Below are 19829 nucleotides of genomic sequence, written 5' to 3' on the forward strand. Positions count from 1 at the left end.
AACTTCAACAACTAAAATCTTTCATGATGATTCAATGAAATACTTTTCTTTATGAATTCTTTGTAATTCCTGTGGTACAATGAAGTTTTGAATTACGCCTTTTGCAACATCCCTGTAATGACCATTTCAAATGTCAGATTCAAAAAGCGATATGCCGTAATTACGCATTTTAGAGTATCTGATATCTCTCAGAAAAATCTTTTTAATTTGATTTCTGCTCACATACTGTGATTAATCTAATACAGGAATAAATTGAATTGAATTCATAACCTTCAATCGGAGATTAATAAATAAACAAATAACTTGGAAAATGTCATAACTCTCCTGATATTCTAAGTAGAAGCAGTGACATAATGAGGCACTTATACACCCAACGTCTGATCATGGAAAGTCAATTCCCAGGCCAGAGTTTTAATAATAATAATAATAATAATAATAATAATAATAATAATAATAATAATAATATTGTTACGCAGATGATAGCATACGACGTACACTAAAGATTAGGAAACTGTATTGGCCCCACACAAGAAAAATTTTATTTTATCCAATTTATCCAATAAAAAGCTGAATTTGTTTCACTTTGATTACTTCATATTCCACTAGCCTTCAGCCAGCCTTCGTAATATGATACTTTGATGCATTACAAAAAAGTTATTTGCTTTTGGACTGAGTCAATTTCTATAGTGAACGAGAGATTTAATACGAAGCACGGTTGCCCATCATACATATAAACAAATTACTTACAGCAGTAATTGTAAAAAAAGTGCTTCAAGACCAGGCCCAAAAGACTACATTAGCACAAATGAACTGGAGAAAAGGTACACATCTGGGGTCATCTATGACTTGTGTTTGATTATGTCATATATTCTTGATTTAACATTATTCCAGGAAAAAATTTCTTCAAATAGATAAGAATATTATTTGAATAGATAACAACAATTGTAAAAATCAATAGAAGGCATATCGCCGAAGGGCAGTTCTTTTAAAGATAAAAATGACACCCGGTTGACAACAGATGCATCAAATTCACTTTTCTGTTTTGTTATTATTTTTTGATAGTCGTCAGATGTGAGCGCACAGTTGCCAAACACGATGCGCGTGTTATTCATTTGCTAGTTTATATTTTTTGTTAAGTAACCTGTATTCTTTATTATTATTATTATTATTATTATTATTATTATTATTATTATTTGACGTCCTTCCACGGGCAAGGATTTGGAATTGCGTTAGTTGTGCTGTGTGCATTTTTCTATTTGTCAAAACGTCGTTCCTAGATGCGGATGTCCAATTTTGCAATTAAGACCTCAGCAACTAGACATCCGTTGCAACGGTAGGGACAGTGCCCTCATCCTTAGCACCGTTACCTCTATTTCAGTGAAATCCTGTTTTCCTCTTCCACTTGACGTCGATATGTCCATAGTCTCCAAAAGCTTGTTTTGTTGGTATAGTAAAGTTTAGAGTAAAGAAAGACATGGTAGTGCTCATTGCGATCCACAGACAATCAGAAAGCTCCGGAAATAAGTTGTTGTTGAACGTCACCTGGAGTCGAGCTAAGAAATAATATTTTTCAAAACATTTCTTTTGATTTTACAAAAAAATCCAAAAGGAATCATTTTTTTAAACTATTTTGAATAAATAATACAGTAAAAATAATAAAGTAAATTAATATATATATATATATGTTAATTTACTCTGTAAATAGTGTTCTGAGGTTTAATGATGCTATTCTGACTAGTTTCTAAACGTGACTTAATCCTTGCCCCTGGGTTCTAGTGGCAGCACTGGCCATCAAAGGTGAACGAATTTAACTTTTTTGAAAATATACTAAACATCGCTACAGTGTACGAATTATTCCACTTTGAATGCCCATCTTTACGTCCCTTCTTCCTGAGCCATGGCCTTTTTTTATATTTTCACATTCTATTAAGACAAATAGTTTGGGCTGACTTGCTGATATGGATGGACAATATCACTTGTTACTTAATTTTACTTTCGGTTTTCCACCAAACGGTGTCCGCTATGCAGCGTGGTCTCTGGTAGCTTATGTGTTCGAGGTTTGCTTTGGCATGAACATCTATCCCCACAGGCTGTTGGTTACACTCTGTTTGTATCAAGTGTGCCAGGAATGGTGGTCCTAGGAATGGAAGTCCGGGATCCCAAATGATCAGTGCAGGTTAGGTTGTTGGAGTTTTGGGGTTAGGACATGGGACAAGTGTCACCTGTGACATAAACAGTCCTTAAATGTCTCCTGAATGTATAATGTCAGATTTACAATTGACAGAAACAGAAAATGTTATTTTTATGCTGTTATTTCCATAAAACATGTTTATTTTTGATATGATTGCCCTTCAAAATAAGAACTACAAGAAATGGCATGTATTAGTATGCAATGCACTCTTATGACTGCCCTTCAAATTAAATTCAGTCATTTGATACATAAAAATTTAACTTCTGTCCAGTTACATTGCACTTTTGTAATAAACTAAATAATTATTGAAAAATCCTTGAAAATTAAACTATCGGGCACTACGACATTTTTTGGGGGATAATAAAAGCAGTAATACGCATCCTCCTGTCGTTGATTAGAATACACAGAAGCTGGTGAAAAAAGAGGGGAGTCAGTCAGTTAATCTGCTTGCATTCAGCAAGAGTCCCCGTGGAGTTAGTGCGCAGTAGCTGGGTCGTTCAAATCATTGTGCACGGCAACTGTCAAACTGTTGGAGTAAATGAGAATACTTAAGTGACTTAAAGATACTTATGACCACTTGGTGGGTGAAAAATGCAAATGCACAATGTGCAAAAAACTTCCAGTTTTTTTTTTTTTATCTGAAATACAATTTTTTTTTCTTATAAATATACGCTTATGTTTGATATCGCTCTAAGAGCCGTTAATACCTCATGTTTTATTGTTAAATACATACCGATGAAAATAAAACTTACATCAATATTTCCAAAGAAACATACTGTTTATTACCATTTATTTTATTATAAATTTATCTTATTTTGTTTATTTATTATTTTTCATTAATAATAATAATATTTTAATAATGAGATTATTATTATTATTATTATTATTATTATTATTATTATTATTATTATTATTATTGCTAGTCGCTAACGTAAGATTAGTACAAGAGTAGTATAAACGTTTGTCCAGGATTGCGGAAATATAAAAATCAAATTTCGATAACCGCTTAGACTAACTGTATGGGATTTTCTTCGAACAACGGCAGACATTAACTACTAGCAATTATTAACACAACGTCATACTTTAAAAATTGAAACATGAGGCGGTAAAATTAATGGAGTTTTTTTTTATTTGATAAATTAACTATTCGATAATAAATGCAACCTCTCTCTCTCTCTCTCTCTCTCTCTCTCTCTCTCTCTCTCTCACACACACACACACACACACACACACTCACAAACACAGAATCCTTCTTCCGTCACATTTTGTTCTTGTACAAAATTAACCATCTTTTTATTAGATAAAAAGCTTCATCAAGAGTAAGTAAATTTTAGTATAAAACTATTGATCTTTGAAAAGCAAGCATTGTTTTCTTTATATATTTCCCTTTGCTTCTTTTTTTCATTTTTCTTGTGCACAACTTTCCGTCTCTCGCACTACCTTTTCCTATTAACATGTGACTCTTTCGCCAGCTCTGCGTAGTAACCTTGGGCGACATTTGGACATTGAAATGACCATCAACTTTACCATCTTTGTGGTCACGGCTCCTTCACGCTGAAATGGCCCGTCATAGATGTTCATAAACCCCCACATTATTAACATACTGACCACAGCAATGTGATGATAGCTATTTGTCTACTCAATGTCAATAACAACTTTGAGGTAAAGTACATGTTTTGAAAGGAAAATAATTCCTTCATGTCCAAACGCGGTCATTATCAAATTTCAAAATGAATAAACACAAATTTCAAATGGGAACATTTTATGCGTTTTTGCCAGTAACAAAACTGGGATATGTTAAGATAAGTTGAGATAAGATAAGAGTTTATTCGGCCAATATATATAGAAGTTAAAAATCCACATATTCAAGGTTACAATATGTAAGGTGAAAGCAACTATTTCAAGAATATAGATGCAACAAAGCTCTCGTCTTACATGATGTAAAGATCACCTCTGTTACATCTTAATTTAGAGATAGCAAATCTAATGTGAAACATTTTCTTTGAGATAGAAAATTTTAGGGGCCCCAGAAAAATATTGTATTTTCCCCCTTAAAACCCCGCGGGCAGTCCCCACCTTCGTAAAGCGTTATCTACTTTTTTTAAATAACGCAGTTGTCACTCCCTCCTGCTTTCAAGCATGTGCTACCCGGCGTCCACCAGTCTCGTGACGATGGCCATCACAAACCCCGATGACCGCTCCCCGACCCTGATCTATATTGTGGTCTGGTCACCCCAGATGGCCCAGACTTAGCCGTGGCCAGTTACGCCCATGTGTTACCGTCCACTGAGCACGGGTCAAATGCAGTCTCTCACACGGACAGGGAGTTGTAGATAATTTTTTTATAACAATACGTTTATTATTGCCCATTTTGGATCGGACTTGGAACAAATTTTGATCCACTCTGAGTATTGTGAAATCTAGAGCGAACCATATTCGCTCTCCAAGCTGTCGCAAATGTGGTGTAACACAGGGTTAAATGATATTAAGATTTGTTAAGGAGCTGCACACCAATGTAAAGATAAATAAATCGATAGATGTGCATTACACAAGGATGATTTTCATAATTTTTATAGTGTAAAGGGCAAAGGGCCCCACAAATTAAGAAAACGTGTCATTCTACTGGCGTAATTAAAACTTTGCAATCTGAATCAATCAAAGCTTGGCCTGTATGTTGCGTATTTCCACACCATCTGGCCCCAAGTCGTTAACAATTGAGCGACATTAACTACCAACTACTTTTGATATATTTATATATATCACATAATGCAACGATTACTTATGCAAAATTACAAACAGCTACAAATCGTCTTAATGTCTTTTTCCCCGCTACAGTGGGTAAACACTGACCATCTGATAACTGACCATCACTCACTAATCCACCGTCATTGTGGTCAGTTGCTCGCTGGTCAGATGAAAAATATTTGGTCGGCCGTGTAATGAATTTCTTTATCCACTACCCTGTAAAAATGCCGATCCTTTTGAAGAGGTGGTTTAAAATATGTGATAAGTGCGGTTTATGTGCTATCGCTAATGTTTTTTATTAAATCTCAGTTTAGGGTTACATGTATTTCTGTAATTATAATTTTGGTTACAAAAGACGAAATACGCATCTTTGCATTAGTAAACAACATTTCTCTTGCCCATAAGCATGAAGGACTCTACCCCATCCCAGCCCATTATAGGACCCCTCAAACACACACGCACAATCAAACAGACTGGCGCGAGCGCATGCACACACACGCACACACACACACACACACACACACACACACACGAAAACGTTCGCAAACAAACACACACAAGCTCTCATGACACTAATTTTCATATCTATATGAGAATATTTTTTGTAACAATGTAAAATCTTATTTAACGTAAGTCAAAATCTACCAGAATAATTTAATAGTTCTCACACCGCATCAAACCAAAGCTCTGCGTACTTTTAGGAGCACAAGAGATCTTAAACAATATTGAACGTTCCGCGACATGTCAATACAAAGCCTAGGGTGACTGCGGTCAAGGGAAATTTGTGTATCAAAGACGTAATAGTGGTATCTGCGGCTATGTGAATTTTAGTATGTTTGGTCGATGCATAATTTAAGTTAAAAGATGAGATTGGCCAACGTCCGTTAAAGCAATGAATCATATTTTTGCCTACTAGGTGAATAATTATTCCATGTACCACGTCGAATTGATTTCCACCTGCATAAGTAAATCATTATATGTGTTTCTTTCAAGTTGATCCAGTAAAACATAAGGTAGAGCACGTGCTTTTTTTTTTTTTTTTTTTGCTACATACAGTTCACACAGAAGTTGTATGCCTAAAAATCACCTAGCAATTCTGGTACTATTTGTTTTAGTAATACATTAAATATTAAATATATCTTTGCACCAATTTTAACTTTTTTCAAATCTAAACATTAAATATTTCCGTTACCGATGTGCAGACTCGTCTTTCTATTGTAACAATAACCTTATAAATTCTTTGACAACATCGCCTTGTATCAGTAACAAAGGATGAATCTTTATTTATATTATTTTCTGGGCTTATTTTATGGTGTTACTTGTTACAAACGTGTAAAATACACGTGCAAAACTTAGAATAACAATAGCAAATAGGATATGCAGTTTAGTTCCTTGTTCATTTCGTTTTAATAATGTTCCTGCATGAAATTCATAAATTTGAGTTTTTCAGTCACGGTCGATCTTTATCAGATTAACCCCCGCCTTTTTTCGCTTAGCATCATAATGTCTACGATCAAAACACAGTGAGTTAAAGATATTCGGTCACTTTCGGTCATACTCGGTGATATACGGCCAACCCGCGTGCTAGGGGTTACTTCATACATAAATATAAAGTTAAGCACAGTGACAATACTTCGCTTTGTGGCATCATAAACCGCGGCAAAAAGACACACAGCGTCGGTAACAGATACCGCAGACTAAGCTGTTGTAGTTAGAAGTTTATTGTTCACCGGTCACTCAAAACCAGCAAGTGGTCTACATCAGGCTCGTAAGATGTCCGTCGATAATAACGAAGTGGACAGTGGGCAGCGGAGTGAGAAGACAGCACAGCTGGACATTCAATATTCAGGTGAGACGAAGTGACGGCGCGCAGCGCGAACATTTAGAGTGCAGCGCACGTGTGTTGTCCGTTAATGACGTACACAATTCTACGTGCGTACTTTAATGTGTACTTCGTATGTGTTAAAGCAATGCGCGGATCTAAACAAACCTTTGAATTCGTTTAAGCTATAAAAAGACGGACTTACAGTGTCGACCGTCTGAGGTTGTTATTTAATAGACATATATGTGACAAATATGGGTAAAGACTTTGATACACGGTCAGGTGTTGGGGGAAAATCTACCATAAAGGTTACACATAGAGCTTACATGATCATCCTCGAGGGGAGTCTAAGCTATTTGTAAAATGTGTGCTTTGTCTGTGAAAGCGTTTAAATTTAGACCTAATGCTTTTTTTAACTCTTTGCTTCCCTGTAACGCATGAAAAATGTCTCTTCACAGCGTGGGATGGAATGGGTTTAATTGGTTTCCAAATATTGTAGTGGCGAAGTCAAATATTTTTAGTAATGGGTTTTATACTTCAATGGTAAATGAATGTTCCGCGTAGAAAATGCTACTAAAGAAATCAAAGGATGTCAAGTCAAAGTGTAGTTAACCAGAGCTCATAAATGTAAGCACAAATGCCCAATAAAGTATTTTTGATCTCTAGAAATATTAGATGATATTAAGGTAATGAAATTTCATTTTGCAAAGTCAAGCATTCGAAATTAATACCAAAGTTACTTCGTAACCATGGTTTTATCTTGAAAATGCGGCAAACATTTTGTCTTAATTTACTCACATGAAAGATTATTTCTTACCTAATTGTGTTGGATTTAATGATTTTAATCGTATCTGTAACTAAAGAACATATCTGTAACTAAAGAATCACTATTTAAAAATAACGACTCGTTAGTCACAGACATGTTCTATGGTGAACCCGAGCGTGAACTTCGTATTCTTTTTCATATTTGATAAAAATTCAAAATGCAAACTCAAACTCAAGCAATTTGTTTGAGAGCGGAACGTTCACTTTGATTTTTAATTTTTAGCATGCAATTTTTTTTTAGCATTTTAGAAAACCTTTTGTGATACGTTTTTCTTGATTTTCCAAAGGAAAACGTTGGCCAATCATGCCATTATTATTATTATTATTATTATTATACTCAAAGGATTCAAATCACAGACTTAGCATGATTGACTTGAGTTATCAAAAATTAAACTCAATTCGAAAAATGTACCCATGTTACTTCTGCAGCTGATTCAGAACAATTTTTGCAATTTTCCATTTGAAAAATCTCGGAAAAGAGACCCTTTTCTCAAAAATAATGCTGATAGTTTTTAAAACATTTCGAAGTCCATCGACCCTACAAACCGGTAGGTGTTGAAGGTTTTTTTTACTGTTGTTGTGTTGCATGCTATCTATTAAAACGCAAACAACTATTTAATTAGACCAAATCAGAAAGATGTGGTATAGCGCCTCGTTTTTAAATCGTCTTTCTAACAAATATTGTAACTGAGAGTTTGAGATCCTGTTTGGACTTTTAACCAATTTTGTATTGAGAAATTGATTATTATTGAGCGTTGCAAATTTGGTGACATACCATAATAACCGTGATGGCCTTTTTACTGTAAAACATCGCCTAAATGGAATCTATAGAGATTACATAACCAATTTCGTTGATCTATTTTAGATGCCAATTAGACTTAATTTTTTTGTAATATTTGGTTATATTTATGATTGGTTTCTTGCACGAAAAAATGTGCTTTTTGATTACAAACTTAATCTAAATAAATTGGAAACGATCTAATACGTGAGAGGCATTCTTTTACAATATACTTACGTGGGATTAATGAGTCGCTTAATCAATATTTCATTACCTAGAAAATGAACTGAAATCAAATTTATCCTCGTTCAAAAGGATCTTGTGAATGTGATTTCTTCCAAGAGTTGCAGGAATAACTGATTGGTAAACACGAGGCTTACTTTGTGTTTCCTGAGAAATAAAATTGAAAAGAAGCAGTTTTGGGTACCTTCTTGTTTTATTTTTCTTATTTTTCTATTTTTGCACCATAATTTAAAAAAGGAGTAATTATTTGCAGCCCTTTTTTCGGACGTGTCTTCGACTGCTGCTAATAAATAAGGACATATCCGTGAACGTGAAATTGCAATTTATGCAAATGTCCCATTGTACTGAGTAGACTGGTCAAAAACACCCATCGCTTAAAACCTACATGATTAGAATTGACAAGTTTAAAAGAACGTTTATGTTTATGGTTCATAAGTGAATGTCGTACCAGCGAGTGCCGCGAGAGAAGTCGATAAATTTTTCAACTGTTAAGGTGCACTCGAGTGGGAGGAGCTTGTCTCTCAAATTCCACTTTGAGACTTCGTTACGTGACTACGCTTTTGTGACCTTCTGGTATGCCTTAGCTCCAACCGCGGCTCAAAATTAACTTTTTTTGGTTCAATGACTATTAATTTATTACCCGGAAGCAAAATTTGCTCATTACTCTCTTAAGTAGAACAAAATTATTCGGTTCCATTTCTGAAACCGATGTTTTACAAGAAATAGACGTTTCGACGTTTCGAAATTTGGCAATTTAAATTCGATAGTGATTGCTGATTACATATACTTTGAATGTTTATTTCTTGACATTTGGATCACTAATATCCTTGCATGTAATTGCTAATTTGATAACCACACCCTTAAAGATTTTAATTTTGTGTTAGACACAAGAAAAAGATTATATATCTTCGGCAATTTTTTAAAGGTTATGAACACACAATAATCTGCCAAGAACTTAAATATTCGATTTCATTCACCTATGAAAGATACACAAAATCTTGAAAAAATAAAAATCCAAGAAACTATACCTCATTTGTGTGTGTGTGTGTGTGTGTGTGTGTGTGTGTGTGTGTGTTGGTTCAATCATATGCTTTCAATTTTTTAAAAATGACAGGGAAGGGAAAAGCTAAGGTTGCTTTCATACAATTGCTCATATCATTTAAATTGCAACTATTGCAACTATTTTAGTTAATTTATTTATCTAACGATAGCTGACTTATGGGAAATATAGACAGAAACATAACAAATACTATAACTTAAAAACGAAGTCCCATTCTCAGGACCCTGCTTCCATCCAGCTCTTTGGGGACTGCAAATCAGTAATGACGTTTCAAAAAAATGCTGACGTGGTCGTATTTGATTGGTCCAGCCGTGCCAGAGTTGATTCCAAATTTCATTACATTACAAGTTGTTCTCATCTCGAGCTTGTGAAAGAGGGTTGGGTGTTGCTGACATCCAAGTGCAATGTAACGCATACTTTCGGTTGTCCAATTAACTCTTGGCATTACACCATCCACCGGGGTTGGTACGATATGGCACTGAATTAAACATTCAAAAGTGGGCTTGACATTGAAGAGCAGATTAAAATTGAGTAAACACTCAAAATGTGATTTATTGCTCTGGAAGATATTTCTGATTTATGACTTATTCCGAGTAAGTAATTGCGTAAAGATTTTTAATGTGTGAAATATGTTCTAATAACTCATGGGAGTGCTTGTCTCCAAAAGAAAATACTTCGTCTCTAAAAGTAGGGTTTCTTTGCCACCACATTCTTCGGTTTCATCGACTCATTTGTGAAACTGTCGTTAATCTTTCTTGCGAACGTAAAAATTATAAGGGAGCTTTTTTTAGTAATATTTGTGGAGAAAATAAATCAGAAGGGATATTTCGGTTGGATATAGTGGGCAACGGGAAAAAGTGTATATTGTAGCTAAAAAAAATACAAATATCTACATACCAATGTTGCAATAAAATTCAGTTTGGAAATTTATAGACATTCAGTTTGTCCAAAATGGATTGTTTTTATTTCTGCTTTCTTTTCACGAATCTTTTGAGTTGAATTAAATACCAGTTAAATTTGTCATAATACAGAAAACGTGGCTAAATAAAAAAAAAAGATACTTAGGATTTTTTTTTCTCCTTAGCTGCGATCGAAACTTAAACTGTTTTGTGGTTTTGTAGTACATGTCATGGAATTAATTGTCCATTTGAGGTTTTCTAAAGTTTAAGTATTCAACTCCGAGACGTTCACCTGGTATATGCGTGCACTTGGCGTAGGTTTATGTACTTTTAAATCATGGCTGTGGTTATGCACCGTGTGTCTTACTTTCGTCCACTAAAATTGTGTAAATCAGAGTTTTTTTACAATATCCAACCAACGCCGAGTTAAAATTGAGATACCGTTTGTTTGACGTATTTAGAATAATTTAATAAATGCTTCTAAGCCCATTTCAACGAGTCGCCAATTATGAAGAATTGAAGATATCAACCGTTATTGCTGATACAGGTGTAAATATGTATAATTATGATTAGCCGAAACAAGAGAGAATAAAAGAAAGGGAAAGAAACTAATGACTGCCAAGCATCTGTGTAGATAATTGAAATAAATACATTTAATCATGTCAAAAATAGCATGATATTATGTATGGCATAAGCAACCGGTAAGGAGCAATTTTCAAACGATCTCAGCAGCATTTATTGTTAAAACTTTCATTTATTCATATCTGATTTTTCTGTCAAACACAAGAAAAACGTTAGTTGCCCTAGGTAATATTTCTAAGATCATAATGTCGCAAGAACTTAAATGGTCATATTTTTTTCTTTGTCAAATGTATTAAAATATTTTGGATGTGTTTATTGGGTAAATAACCATACATATATATGTATAAGTAACATAGGTGGCTTTTGCCACTTAAAAAAATCATTGACCAGTTTGAACTTTGTCGCTTAAAATGCTCCTGATTTTTAGGCAAAGTTCTCTACAAAAGAGAAGGCGAGAAAGATTAATTAAATTATATGAGCTCCACTTATCTTTCCTTTCAACTCGTTATTTTATCAGCTTCTTGATATATTTTGAAAATTATATAATATTCTACTAAACTACAAATCTGTGTTCATTTTACAATGTTTTTGTATATGTACAGTAATAGTATATATACATATACTATACATATACAAAACATTGTATATGTACAGTATATAATCTATAAAATCTTGACGTGTGTCATGGTGTATTCTGAAAAAAAAAGATAATATGTATATTTTTGGAAGGGGATGGGCGAAGATGAAATATGACAAAGGGATATGTATGCCTATTCAAGTCAAGGGTGGCGTCCATCTTTTCCTCAAAGCAAGATTTCTAGCCCAGATAAGTAAGGGTTGTTGACTCTTATTTAACCTGGGAAATGTCCGTAATTTTTTTTTAATTTAGCGCGCGCGATATTCCTTTTCAAAGACAGCGGAGGAAGGTTTTTATCATCAAAATAAACGGCGCTTTTGTGAGTGATTATGAGTTAACATAAATCTGTCACTTTTACTTATTTCAACTAATCCGATTGTAAAAAAAATTAAGCAAATAAAAAGCACAAAAAATGGAGATAACTCAAGGAGGCAAATGATAATGGCAGGGGATGTCTCTGGCCCTCTATTTGTGACTGATAACCATCGGATGACTTAGATTTGCCATATCAACAACTCTATCTGTATTGGTTGTAAATTTAAAAAAAAAAATACCAGAGAGATCAAGATTAAGCTTGGAGGGCCACAGTATCATGTGATGACGATGAATTCCGTTCTGGCGGAACTAATTTCTATTTACAAAAAAAAAACTATTTTGGATACAATGATTGATCGAGGGGGTAAAAAGGACAGATGGGAGTTTCCATTAAGATAAAACTATTAAAATCCGTAAAAGCGTATTTGGTGCTAATACTGATAAAGTGCTCCTTTAAATAAAGTAGAGGGGTCACTCATTAATCGTGTATAAAGTGGTAGCTTCATAATAAGGATACGTGTACTACGTGTCAATCTCCTTCCAGTGCTGCAGACGATGCCGGAGGGAGCTGAGTTACAGCATTTTGACATCAATTTAGTAGACGCTGATAGTAAAAATAGGCCTTCATTTATTTAACAAAGCACCGTTTTGTCACGCGGTTGCAGGTGTAGCGGGATGAAATAAAAGATTTGTTGATCTTTTGACAGACTGTTGGATAGCTGTAAAGGCTTAAGCAGTGATAAAAGTCATCTTCCTTAATGATAAAATTAAAGTAAAAAAAGGCCGAAGTAATATTTGACTAGACCAGTGGAACATGAGTTGTACTGCCGTCAGCGTAATAGCCGGTAGCAGTAGTCGTTCTAAAATATAGTAAAACCAAATGGTAATTCATTTGCCGGCATTTTTTTCTACGCCATTTGCATATTCCAAATTGCAGCCAAGGCACAAAAAAATTCAAAAAATGTCTAAAATGTAAAGATCTGTATCATCAGTTGGCATCCCAATACGTTAAGCACGCCAGCAGCGGTCAGTCCCACGTTAATGGTGAACAGTGACCACCCCAATTGCTCCACGGTCATTTCAAGTTCTGCCAGCACGTGATAAAGTACATCCACAAGTATTTACCCATGGACTTCACCGGGCATACCCCGGGCAGGGGGGAAGATACCCCGGGTAATGACTTTATCTACACGAAGGCATGAGAACATTATCTACGCTACGGGGCAATTTGGTTGTCAAAAAAGCGACCAACGGACCCACTTTGTTTTTTTATTTTGATCGGAATCACATATATAAGGAAAATTATAATGGTAATGTTTGTTGATGTATGTTGTGTGTTTTAGTAACATGTTCCGCGATAATACCCTTACACGGCTGCAGATCTTGATAAGTGGAATAATGGAAGGGCAGTTATTGTCAGGTTAATTTCCAATGTCCGTCCCATAGCTGCAAAAACAGGTGGTCAATTTCAGTGTCGTCAACTTCGCGTGACACGCCATGTAAGGTTGATGACTGTCGACTGCGATTTAACTAACGTCCTGAATTTAGAGAATAATAAAAACAAAATGCAGTGGACAAGAAATGAAAAATGACCCGGAGCTAAACAATATATTTTAAGCAAAGACAATAATAACAACAGCAACCGTACAGAAACGTATACATATTCACAGTTTGGAGATGAAGTTCTGCCTTTAATTGATTATGAGAAGTTTAAAGATTCCCCGTCCTTAATAGCTTTATATCCCAAATTCAAGAAACATACATTTTTTAATGTAGAACGTGCCGTTCCAATGCTTACCAAACTTGCCCGTTTCCAATAATGAAAAGATAAAAAAATATAGCTTACATTCTTATATTAATCGATTCTGAACATGCAGTACATATTTTCATTATGTTCAATTTCAATATTTCCTGTTTCATTCAGCTTCGGTTCTGTTTTCGAACACATTTTATAGCGGAGTATTTAAATTACGTGTGAACCGAACTTATGTATATTTGAGACAATTGTATCGCTCCAATTTTAAAACTCGTTATTTCCTTTGAAAAAAGCAAGGAAGAAAAAACGACATCCCTTATTACAGATTTCTTCAGTCCAGTTCAATTCATATTACACTAGTACAGTGTACTTTTGATTTTCTGAAAAATTTTCACCAATACAGAGCACCGGAATTTCATTATAGAGTTTTAAAAAAATCTGCGTGTCGGCGCGTTCGAGTACTAGGATGGCATCGAGTTACTGGCACGTACCAGTATATATGGCAGGTGGAACGCAAACTGATTGTATTTGTTACGCCAGGTTATGACAAAGCTGTACTAAATCTTAGTTTGAAAGGTAATTGAACAAGACTTCACGCCTTAACAAAAGCCATCATGTCACCCGTAGTAATGAGAGCTTCCTTTAGAACTAACGACATAACATTAGCTTTGACTTCTACAATGTTCCTTGCTGTCAGTCCATCTGTTTACCTTAAAAACCGTCTGCGGGGTTCCTTGCGTAAATTCAAAGCTAGGCAGACAAAACAGGTGGAACTAGATTAAGCCATTATTTTACAGCATGATCACGTACGGGCTGATGATCGTTAGGCGAATGGCTTTGAGAAGTTTTTTTTATCGAGCACAAGGTTGACCACAATTAACAACACATTTATCTTTCACAGCTACTCGAGAAAGCAAATGTTATGAATCAACTGGTGATTCTATTTTAACGTTTTGTTTCAGAAACGAATTGTCTGTTTAGAGGCTTAATTGGCCACTTGCGGGAGGACTCGATATGAAAATAACGAAGGAGTTATTGGACGTTTACAATCTGATTATTCTACGCGTTTGTATTTCTACCCTCTTTGACAAATTTGCAGAAAAATTGCACATGCATGTGTATGAGATCTGTAGACCAAGGAACTTTTTGAAAGATGTCTATTCTTTAAAGTTAAAACTTTAAAGAAAACAAACCACAGTTTCTTAGATTTAAAAATCATAAAAACTATGCCAAGATTTCTATTCTGACAGAAAGTTATGTAAAAGAGTGACAATAAAATTTTATTTTGCTTGAGCTTTGATTGTATACGCTGCATTTTACTTTGATTTTTAAAAAAGAACCTTGATAAAAAAAATCACGTTGTTTTTCTTGGGATGTGCAAGGGTGCTCTGTTAATGCCTTAGGAACTGGGTCCCTGGGGACGTGTGTTTTGACGGTACCCCTTAGTTCAGGGCACAAAATAGATAAATTCAAAAAATAGAAATGCTTCTCTCTTATATTAAGTTCGGTGACCAAATATCTCTATCGCCATAACGAGAACTTAAGTAAGCAAATGCAAATGAGGTTAAAAAAGAAAGAAATCCGGTTGAGGTGTCTGGCCTCGTATCACGAGCTGAGTCCATTTCCGTCATAGAGCGCATTCAGAAGAGCCGACTAACAGATCCGCGGATCAAATATGGACAACCCACTTGAATGCTTGTTGCGGGGAACGTATTCAGTGTCTAACTAAATGGGGAATTAAGTGGCAAGCTTTTAAGCTGGTCGCCATATTGATCCGCGGAATTGCTAATCCGCTGTCCTGAATGCGCTCATAGGTCCCCCCCCCCCCCCCCCCCCCGTACACATGTAATAATCGACCATCACATTTTTGCATGGCAAGAGGTCCACATAAATAAGAAATAATGAAAGTGACGTTGTCTCTATTTTTTTATTTCAGACTTGATAGACGGCAAGCGCACGAAGGATGTTGACGAGGAGGATGAGGAGGAACGCTCCTGTGCCGTCTGTCATGACAGGGCCACGGGACTGCACTATGGCGTCATGTCGTGTGAGGGATGCAAAGGTGAGAAGGCTGCATTAGGCAGTTAGTAAAAAAGGAAGTCTGGATTTATTTCTTTACTTTTTTAATTATTCATCGTCTATTTTTAAAATACAAATATGCACACACCCACGCATAGATCCACGCAGACTGATTATACATATTCCATTATCACTAAAGCACAAGTATCAAATTACCTGTATATAAAAATCTTGTAACAAATGTATAGATAAATGAGTCAGTCGTAAAAAGATGTGTTTTGTTTCTTTGGGGAAAAGAAAGGACATCTGGGTTGAACATGACGAAAAAAGTGTCTTTGGTATCCGTAACTTGATAGTTTTGGAATAAACTCTGATTTCTTTTCCTGTAATAAAAATATTTTTAAGGATTACTGTAAGCCTCACTGCACTTCCTAATGTTATTCTATGTTTTCAATATTTAAAAAGGCATACATGTCCCACCAAAATAAGATCGCTCTGTGAGCAAGTAGCATGGGATTTGTGACGTGAAAAATGAAGGGGAGCAAATGTTTCGAATCCTTCACATTGCTACGTAATCAACACTACTACATAAAAACGTAATATTTGTTATAGTTCTCTTTATGTAACTGATTAAGATCATTTTAAGTCCAAATCTGCATATTTTGATTTCAGGATTTTTCATGCGTTCCGTGCTCCATCGGGCTGTGTATAAGTGTAGGAATCACGAAGGGTGCATCATGAGCAAGCGCACCAGAAACAGGTGCCAGTACTGCCGTCTGCTTCAATGTCTTAAAGTCGGAATGAACGTCAAAGGTAAATTTTAGCGTTTATTTGTCTACCTAGTATGAAGAACGTATCTGAACTCTGGTACTGCTTTTCGGAATCCATCATACGATCGCGTGAATACGTCAAATCAGTGGAAATATCCTGTTGTGGGAAATATTTTTTTTTCATCAAATGGTAAACAAAATGTAAATTGAGAGCTTTTCTTGCAGCTACATATCAAAAGCAATCTGCTATAATTTGCAAAAAGTGAAGGTCGATCTTCCAAGGGTGTTTATGTCCTTCATTTTATGCACTGTCACTTTTTCAAAATCCCTTCATAGGCCTTATAAACGGATTGGGCGTTTGCGAACTCGAACCTCAGTTTGTGAGTACGAATGCCGAAATTTATGACTGTTACGCCGCAGGTGGTGTTTTTGTTCCTTTCTCATCACTTTAGTTTTGCGTGTGCCTGTACATTTGTCAAAAAAAGCGATTTGTTTGTTAAATTTTATAACATTTTTACTCTGACTGAATAACACGAAAACATAACATGTGTGATGGATCTTGGCTACTCACATAATAAAATGGATGGTGGCAATCAAACTGTCATATCCGTGTAAAATTTATATATTTGACCCATTTGTGTTTGATTGACGTAACAAATGTTTTGGATCGGAGGGATAAAACTGTTTTTAAGATATTTTGTTAAAGTAAAGCTAAATTCACAGATATACCACGTTTATATTTTTAAAATATGCTATATTGCCATTCACTGGCAGTTACAAGATATAGCAAAAAAAAAGGGGGGAGCATGGCCAACAGTAAGCTACAGCATAGACTGTTTCTCATTAATGTGGAGACATGTACGTTAAAAGACAATGCTCTTGTAAAACTCAAAACTGATATATCTGTTACCAGCGCGAAGAATGCAAAATCGACTTTTTCACTGCATCATTACATTAGGTGTCAGTCTGATAAAGTTTTAAGTATTGTCCATTTTCGTTGACATAGACTTGCCATCAAATATGATCTTGAGATGAAGTTGGCACAACTTAACAATGGCAAACCCCTTGTAAAATTGATAAAAATGTCATGACCTGGTCATTTTCTTTCAAAGATTGACTTGAACTTTTGACCGTCTTGGATAAAAAAAAGTCGGAAATAACTTTTACAGTGTAGATAATTTGCGATGAAGTTTTCAATGAATAAAAAAGTCTTCCATTATTAAGTGATTTTTAATGATTAGTGCCTTTTATAACATCACCGTAGCGCTAAATTCAAAATCCAATCTTCTTCGCGCTCTAACAGAGAACTTGTAGTCTCTCTTTCTATCTAGTGCATATTTCGACCTTGAACATGATTACATCTTTCTGAATTCTGAAATATGGCCAGCAATAACACACCCACTACCATGCACTTTAGGGTTAAACATTCCCTAAAGTTACGCCCGTGGATTAAAAAAACAGGGTTTTTAAAACCCGGTCAAGATTCTTTTAGAATTTAGACAAACCTTGTTCAAAATGTCCTTAAAGTTGTAAACTGTCAGCCCGTCCAGATTAAAAATTTGGTTATTGACTTACCGTTTTTGAATAATTTAAAATTCAAATATTGATCCGTGTTTTTATCAAAAATCTTGCTCTCTCTTCAGCCATCCGAGAAGACCGGATGCCAGGAGGTAGGACAAGACACACAGGGGCAGTGAAGGTATATATCAGTCCCATATCAAAGCCTGTAGACATACAACTTTAGAGGCGGAATTATTATTAATATTATATTTTATTATTATCATTATGCCATAGTCCAAATCGAAATTTCTACACACGTGCCTTTCATAAATAAAGATCAGTCTAATACACTGTTTCTTTGGTTTGTCATTTTTACGTTAAAGGGCCAAGGGCGTCTTTCACTGTCTTTATTATCATGTTGAAGATTTTTTTTCATCATTTTCAGTATTCCTCAGAATGTATATCTCGCATCTTAAAGGGTGACTACTCTGATCCAGGTGATAGCGGCATATTTGCGCCCAGTGGGTACTTTCCCTTGTCACCTCACGTTATGGAGCCGCACGTAAGTTTGGAACCGCCTGTATCCTAAGTTCCTTCACTTTCCACTTAATGGCCTTTACGTACGTCATTTTGTAACAATCACAACTGCCTTTAAATGTCGCCTCTGACCGTGAACGTTTTCAACAACTACATTCATTTCCAAACCACCCCGTTAATATTAAGATCACTAAAAGCACAAAGTTTTATCCATTTTTGAAGCCATATAAATAAGTGTGTCAGCAATTTCACACAAAGTATAGCACAAATGTCTGTTACAGCTTTCAAGGTTCCCCAGGATTGGCCCATCATCAGTGTTTTGCCCTGGGATTCCCCGTCATTGTATACCGTGCACGCCACCAGCCCTATGGAATCACCCTGGTCTATGGACATACAGTCGCCCCTGGCTTGACCCCATGCACCCCGGACAGATACCCGACATCAGTCGCTTCAGTGCCGCTGGCCAACCATGGTCGCTGCTGGCGCCCTCTTCACTTGGGGAAACGCATCTCCCGCCTTATGGACATAGAGTGTTGCTGGATGCAGAAAAGGCAACGCTGGCTGCAATGGAATTTGAAAAGAGACGTTTAACAGATGCCAGGGATAGGTGCAGGAACCTTCACATGCTCTCCGAGTTATCTCGACAGCGTGACAGCCACCTGAAGGATGCAGTGACAATTAAAAAAGAACCCGAGTGCGTTCAAGATTCACAGTGTGGCGTTTCCAACGTAGATGATGAACAAGAACATAAACAGACTGTGTTGAGGTTTTCAGAGATCATAGTTTCATTGTGTAACGTTCACTCGGAGTGGATCAAACGACAGCCCATTCTTGACAAACTGACCTCAGAGGAGGTAGCCATTTTGACAACCAAGTCTTTCTTTTCTGTGACAATAATAACGGCGCTGATCTCTGGCGAAAAATATTTCCTTTCCCGACTGGCTCAGCTGTTGCAAACCTATGTTATTCCAACGAGATACCAGACCCAGGAGTCCAGAATGTTTTGCAAAAAACTGCTGACTCTCTGCAAACATCTACTGGATTTAAGGCTTTCCTCTGAAGAATGGGCGGTCCTGAAGAGCTTTTGCTTCTTAAGGCAAAGTAAGTACTGGTATAAATAAGTCGATATGTTTCACACCCCAAACGAGGA

General features: G+C 35.8%; 1 protein-coding gene across 2 annotated transcripts in view; it reads left to right on the top strand.

Moving 5' to 3' along the window:
* Positions 1 to 19829, top strand: part of LOC106157617 (nuclear receptor subfamily 6 group A member 1) — a 32675-nt gene that overhangs the window by 11794 nt on the left and 1052 nt on the right. The window contains exons 1-6 of one of the 2 annotated variants that reach the window (XM_024074821.2): positions 6465 to 6785; positions 15790 to 15915; positions 16545 to 16685; positions 18286 to 18341; positions 18588 to 18704; positions 18961 to 19780. In XM_024074821.2, the coding sequence (XP_023930589.2) occupies positions 6710 to 6785; positions 15790 to 15915; positions 16545 to 16685; positions 18286 to 18341; positions 18588 to 18704; positions 18961 to 19780 (1336 nt within the window). In that variant the 5' untranslated portion in view covers positions 6465 to 6709. Of the gene's footprint in view, positions 1 to 6464; positions 6786 to 15789; positions 15916 to 16544; positions 16686 to 18285; positions 18342 to 18587; positions 18705 to 18960; positions 19781 to 19829 lie in introns of those variants that run through there. The other variant, XM_087008851.1, reaches the window with a different exon arrangement.

This window comes from Lingula anatina, chromosome 3, assembly GCF_051362555.1.
Source record: "Lingula anatina isolate TDL-2025a chromosome 3, LinAna3.0, whole genome shotgun sequence".
Classification (NCBI taxonomy): Eukaryota; Metazoa; Brachiopoda; class Lingulata; order Lingulida; family Lingulidae; genus Lingula; species Lingula anatina.